Source organism: Embiotoca jacksoni, unplaced genomic scaffold (assembly GCF_022577435.1).
Source record: "Embiotoca jacksoni isolate LCO1_2020_lvr unplaced genomic scaffold, fEmbJac1.0.p SCAF_3, whole genome shotgun sequence".
NCBI classification, from domain to species: Eukaryota; Metazoa; Chordata; class Actinopteri; family Embiotocidae; genus Embiotoca; species Embiotoca jacksoni.
The window spans coordinates 12,891,125-12,897,925 of NW_027185381.1; the positions used below are offsets into that span (position 1 = coordinate 12,891,125).

At 40.1% G+C, this 6,801-nt stretch overlaps 1 protein-coding gene across 2 annotated transcripts; it reads left to right on the forward strand.

Moving 5' to 3' along the window:
• The first annotated feature begins 83 nt into the window (after positions 1-83).
• On the forward strand, positions 84-6,775 carry fads2 (fatty acid desaturase 2). Of its 2 annotated transcripts, none has more exons than XM_069163687.1 (13): positions 84-322; positions 898-1,157; positions 2,081-2,191; positions 2,528-2,725; positions 3,051-3,152; positions 3,222-3,347; positions 3,432-3,492; positions 3,574-3,650; positions 3,882-3,979; positions 4,409-4,505; positions 5,366-5,445; positions 5,947-6,072; positions 6,322-6,775. In XM_069163687.1, the coding sequence occupies exons 2-13, from the start codon at positions 957-959 to the stop codon at positions 6,371-6,373; spliced, it is 1,329 nt and encodes a 442-aa protein (XP_069019788.1). In that variant the 5' UTR covers positions 84-322; positions 898-956; the 3' UTR covers positions 6,374-6,775. The 2 variants fall into 2 exon arrangements, with proteins under 2 accessions (XP_069019788.1, XP_069019787.1); XM_069163686.1 differs by having other exon boundaries at positions 921-1,157.
• The last annotated feature ends 26 nt before the right edge of the window (positions 6,776-6,801 follow it).

Below are 6,801 nucleotides of genomic sequence, written 5' to 3' on the forward strand. Positions count from 1 at the left end.
TGTTTGAGGGGCCTCCAGCTGACTGTTTTTTGCGCTCACACGACATTGTGATATCCAGATGAGCAGCTTGTTGAGCCTGTGGCACATTGGCCAGCGGTCCAGAATATACTGTGCGCCGATTGGCCCAGACACCCTCGAATGATCTGGTCGGAGTTCTGAATGAGTGGGTGAGTGGACGGTGAGCAAAAGTAGGGAAGACAGAGAATGGGTTTTTGGGATGCCTTCTCTTTAAAATGGATCTGAACGCAACGGGAACAAATTAAAACCACCAGTCTGCTCATGTGACCGAAGCCCGAAGGAGAGTATTCCAAATCTGAATGCGGTAAGTCTGAAATAGCTTATTTGTCATATCTTCATGCTGTGGCCTGCAGCCTGGACAGCCTGCCACCCGCTATCTGACATTAGTGTTGAATTATTCCCAGGCGACGAAGGTTTTCAGACGGTGGTTTGCTCTTTTATGTTTCCTCTTTTAGCGTCGCAGCCTATGACGTTGAACCTAGACTATTAAAATGCGCAGCTATAAAAAATAAATCGTCTAAAACGCACTTGCATGATAAATATTGATTAGCATATATCCGAATTTTAACAATGTGCGGATGTGCAATTGACACTTTGATTCATGTTTGATGTCGATACAGACAAATGATGCAAAGTCAGTGGGTGAAAACCGCCCTTCTTCATCAATTGCTGGTTGTCGGATTTCATCATGAATTATTAGTGAAGATGTTGCCCTCCTCTTTGTCTTCCTTCTAATCAGCTGGGTGGTTAAACTAAAGAGAGCAACAGGAGAAAAGTCTCATCCTCTGACACTGAGTGCTGTGCCCTCCACACAGTCTGTGTCTGTCTGCATCTGTTTGAGCACCTTTTTTTTTTTTTTTCTTCTTCTTTCCACCCAAGTGTGAAACTTTGTGGCCCTTCAGTGTGCAGGTGGCTCCAGGCCAGAGACAGCAGTGAAGATGGGAGGTGGAGGTCAGCTGACAGAGCCGGACAGTGGGAGAGCCCGAGGTGTTTACACCTGGGAGGAGGTGCAGAGACACTCAAATAGAAATGATCATTGGTTGGTCATCGATCGAAAGGTTTACAACGTCACTCAGTGGGCGAAAAGGCATCCAGGAGGGTTTCGGGTCATCAGCCACTACGCTGGAGAGGATGCCACGGTAGCTGAATATGTTCCCTCTTTTCATCTCCTGTAAAATACAATTAACATACTTGAATTTTTCTGAGAATATAAATGCAAATTGCTGTGGTGCATTTAACCAAGTGTTTCACTGCAATTTGAGGTACTGTTTACTTTCCCATATAATACTTTGTGCCACTTCAGCTCCACTACATTGAGGCAAAAACTGTGCATTTTACTGCACGACACATACTGTATCTGACAAGTTTAGTTTCTTGTTACTTTTCAGATCAAGATTTGCATTAAAACAATTGATAAGATCATAAATTCCAACACATCATTTCAGATTAACCAGTAGTTCTGACCTTTTTTTTATCCTGCGACCCCTCACAGGAACTCAGGAACCTTCCTGGGTCCCCTAAAATTTCCGATGTTAGGTCATTTGTAGCACCGTCACAGAGATTTCCCCTTAAAAAAAAAATCTTCAATGGTTTCACTTAATAACCAAATAACTGTTGCAAGAACAAAGATGTTAGTATTTTCTGTATTTCTGAGGCAGGTCAATATGGATACAAGTACATGTACACGGTATGTGTGGCAAAACTTCAGGACTTGAAGTTTTTGTACTTAAATCCTACAGTAAGTGGTCTTTTGAAAGGAAGGTATGTTTGAAACCACTGGACTGAACTACTTTACTGTATAAAACTAGCTTCACCTCGGCCAGCTATGACAAAATCCTACTTTCAAGCTGATGCATTAGTTTGAACAGTGTAATAATATCATATAATATCTGTCACAACACTTCCAGGTGTATATTTCAACTCTGTTTAAGTTTTGTTTGAGTAAAATGTTGAAAACAGGACTGTGCTTTAAAGATTGTGTATTGCCACTTTTAGAATCTGAGAACTTTTCCACTTTTAATTCGCTGCATCATTTAAAGGAGCTTTCATTTTTGTTTTGCAGGAAGCGTTCACTGCTTTTCATCCTGATCTAAAGTTTGTGCAAAAGTTTCTGAAGCCTCTTCTGATCGGCGAGCTGGCAGCGACCGAGCCTAGCCAAGACCAAAACAAAAATGTGAGACTCATCTGTGATTCTTTTGAAGTCCTTCATTTAAGAGATAACATTGGACAGCAAAACAGGTTGAGAAACACCCGAGGAACACAAGGAGGTCGGACTGTTCTCAATTCAGTTTTGTTATTTTTGAGTCTGACAGTGTTTGGGAACATCTGGTATTCTGCACACTCATGTTTCATCAGCTGCCTTGTTTAACTGTATCAAATCCTAAAACTGCATCTTTTTCAGTGATAAAAAAAAACAAAACAGTTGTTAACTTTGATTTCACAAGTGTCACATCAGTGTATCACCTTTTCAGCTTTACAAGAGTGTCTGTTTCTTCTTCTCTGCTTCCAGGCAGCAATCATACAGGATTTCAACTCTTTACGAGCTCGGTGTGAGAGCGAGGGTCTGTTTCGAGCTCGGCCCTTGTTCTTCTGCCTCCACCTGGGTCACATCCTGCTGCTGGAAACCTTCGCGTGGCTCATCATCTGGCTCTGGGGTACAAGCTGGATACTGACGTTTCTGTGCTCAGTGCTGCTGGCAACTGCTCAGGTGACTCGAACATCATTATCTATTGGTCTCATTGTTGTTGATGAACTTTAAGTCAAATATTGGAGCAAATAAATCCCCAAATGCTTGTTTCTTCTTTTTCTCCTTCTCTCCTTGTTCTCCTTCTCCTCATTCTCCTTGTTCTCCTTGTTCTCGTTCTCCTCGTTGTCCTCGTTCTCCTTGTTCTCCTTCTCCTCATTCTCCTTGTTCTCCTTGTTCTCGTTCTCCTCGTTCTCCTCGTTCTCCTTGTTCTCCTTCTCCTTCTCCTCCTTCTCCTTCTTCTCTCCTCCTCATCCTCCTCATCCTCATCCTCCTCTTCCTCCTCTAGTCTCAGGCCGGATGGCTTCAGCATGACTTTGGCCACCTGTCTGTCTTCAAGAAGTCGAGCTGGAATCACATATTGCACAAGTTTGTCATCGGTCATTTAAAGGTAGTTTTTCTCGATGTTATATCTCTTTTCCGTGAGTTTTACACAGATATTAAAGGATTGTTTTTCCAGGGAGCTTCTGGCAACTGGTGGAATCATCGACATTTCCAGCATCACGCTAAACCCAACATCTTAAATAAGGACCCTGATGTCAACATGTTGCACGTCTTTGTACTTGGAGCCACTCAACCAGTAGAAGTAAAGAGCAGATATTTCTTAATTCCTTCAAACGTTCGGACGGTCCAGCCGCTCATCCAGCTCTGTGTTCCCTCTCTGTTACAGTACGGCGTCAAAAAGATCAAACACATGCCCTATCATCGCCAACACCAGTACTTCTTTCTTGGTATGTATCTTTAGAGTCATTTCAAAAGAACAAGATTGATGACAACCTCTCAGGAATACATCTCACCTTTTCCTCTTCTAGTGGGACCACCTCTGCTTATTCCAGTTTACTTCCACATCCAGATAATGCACAGTATGATTTCCCGTCATGACTGGGTGGTAAGACGCCAGCCTCTGTGTGATATAGTAAAGTTTATATAAAGATTTTCCATTTGATAAGACAGGTTGAATTGATGCTTTTAGATCTTATAATATTTCAGCTAACAGCATTGAAGAAAAACATTACCATAAAAGCAGCATCGAATGCAGCATATTAAAAGAGTTTCAGAGAGTCATGACTCTTCTTAAGAAAGAAATGATCTGATTCATATTACTTCTTGTCTTGTGAAGGATCTGGCTTGGTCCATGTCGTACTACCTTCGCTACCTGTCATGTTATATTCCCCTGTACGGCCTGTTTGGCTCTCTGGCCCTCATCAGCTTTGTCAGGTAAATGATGTGAAAGACAATAAAAAAAACAAAGACACTTCTGCTAGCACTTTCTATGAAGACATACTTTATTACTTTATTTATTAGTTGAAGAGTTTTTATGTTGTATGTCTTGAATTTTGATGCTCTGAAGTTTTTTAATTCTGGATTTGAGGTGTGTTTGTGATATATATAGTTCCTGATAATAGGAGGAGGATAAATAACAACCACAGGTATTTTTTCAAGACATGGCAACCCAAGTGTTTGTCCTAATAATCTGTTAAGCATTAACACATGATTTGTAACCTGCTAATTAACCGATTCACTTTAACTACTAAACACACAAGTATGCCTTATCAGGAGGTGAATCCATGTTTAGGACACATGGTGGAGCAGCCTACTCGGTGAATGGTATTGTATTCAATGTATGTACTGATATTAATGTTGCAGGTTTTTGGAGAGTCACTGGTTTGTGTGGGTGACTCAGATGAATCATCTGCCGATGGACATCGATCACGAGAAGCACCAGGACTGGCTGACCATGCAGGTACCTGGTTTTATTATGAAACTCTGACACCTGTGAAATCCACTCTCACCTGGAGGTGAGGCTGGTTTGTTTTAGTTGTTATGCCTATGGCACATAGGCGCAGTGTAGCTGGGGGCATTATGGCTTCATGTTATTCATACCATTCTCATGGACGTGATATCTCGGGCTTTAGGGAATTTCTTCCCTTTGAATCATAGATGGAACTGATTAAAATTTCAGGTCACTGTGACCTCACAAATAACTCAAGATTACATTCATTATGAGAAAATGTTACAAAAAGTTCTGACAGGATAAAATGCTGATGATGTTTTATATCCAAAAGATTAAAGGTCAACGTCACTCTGACATCATAATGTACTACAAAAATACGTTTCGGACCATTATTCACCACAACTCAGGAGCAGAAAGGGAGATGATGACCATATTTCACATTTGGTCAGATATTGAGTTGGGTACAGCATAAAGCATAGATCTGCTGTACTGTCAGGTTAAAGATGTGTGTGAAGCATTCACATTTTAGAAATTGCAGCTTTTTTGCAGCAGCAATTATATTTGAAGCTTTGTCTATTGTCATGGCAGCAACTTTGTGTTCAATCAGAATCAGCATTATTGGCCAAATCCTTTCAAAGTCTTACTACTTATATTATATGAGTCTGGACAGACATGGATGTAAACTGCAACTTGATCAGTTACCGAAGGTATACAGCCACAAGACATAAGTTATTTGATAAATAAAAGAACATGTGTATTAACAAAGAGATAGGCTCCAGCTAGCTTCACCCTACAAACAATAAGCAGGTGTAGCTGAACGATGGATGTATTGACTCATCTGCACTCTTTTGTCTCATCTTCTACCTCAGTTGCAAGCCACCTGTAACATTGAGCAGTCCTTCTTCAATGACTGGTTCAGTGGACATCTCAACTTTCAAATTGAACACCAGTAAGTGAAATGTTCCAGTCTCAGGAGTGGACTCAGGAGCATCTCTTTGAATACGTTTTGTTGACATCTCGTGCTTTTAGAACTGAGAAAATAAACGGTTCTGAAGTTTGTAGAAATACAAATCATAAAATTCCAGTGGTTTGTATCCCTTATGAATTTACTGCAAATGAGATGACTATATTTTTGTTTCTTGGTGAATGCATCTTTAATGTCCAACCAGCTTTATATTGATTTGCACTGAAAGTAAAAAGTAGTCAAGTTCACATTTGCTGTATGTTTTTATTCTTTCAATAGTCATGTTTTCCTCACTATGTTGAATCAGTTGCAATAAGATAAACAGATGTAAAATGTGAGTCTTTAGTTGAACACTGTAGTCTGCTGCTTTAAATGCTCCAGTCAAGGTGAGCGTGAAAATCTTTGCCTAAACTGAACTGTAACCTAACACCAAATGTTGGTTGCTGTAAAGTCTGATGACACCTCATCTTTCTTTTCTCTCTCAAGCTTGTTTCCCACGATGCCGCGCCACAACTACCACCTGGTGGCTCCGCAGGTCCGTGCCCTGTGTGAGAAACATGGGATTGCCTACCAAATGAAAACGATGTGTCAAGGCCTCATTGACGTTATCAGGTAAGTGCCATAATAACAACAATATACAGTTGTAACTCACTGACGGGATGATCACAAGAGACAAGGCTGCAAAGGGAGTGAGTGTACAGATTTAACAAACACAGACATGAACTGAACAATGATAAGAATATGCATAAATTCTTCTTTTAGTCTTTATTTCAGAAAAGAGTGACAGGCTGCCTGCCTGATAAACAGGCTTCTAATTAACTGCTGCTTTGTCTTTTTTCTTTTTCTCACTTTGTTTTCCAGGTCACTGAAAAACTCAGGGGACCTCTGGCTTGATGCATATCTCCATAAATGACAAACTTTAATGTACGTAAAAGGAGTTTTTCTCCTCTTTTGCATCAAAAACTGATTGTATCTGTCAGATTTTTAAAAGTAGATAGTGTGGAAATAATCTTTTCTTATTCTTGATGTTAGTTAAATCTTGGTTTAGTTTTTAGATTTGCTGGTTTTTAGTGCTCACAGGATTTCCCTCAGTTTCAACAGTAGTGTAGTGTTATAAATAAGATTGTCAAAACTGATTGAGATATTTAAACTGAGTAATAATGTTCTTTTTCTATCTTGTGATACTACAAATCATGACATTTATGCTAATGACAAACCAGAGGGTTGAAATGGTAATTTTCTTCTGTCAAATCTGTAACTTCTTAAACTTCTTGTTCTGCTCTTTCAATATACAATAAAGAAACTTTGTTGACTATTTCTGCTCAAACACAAGAATCGTGC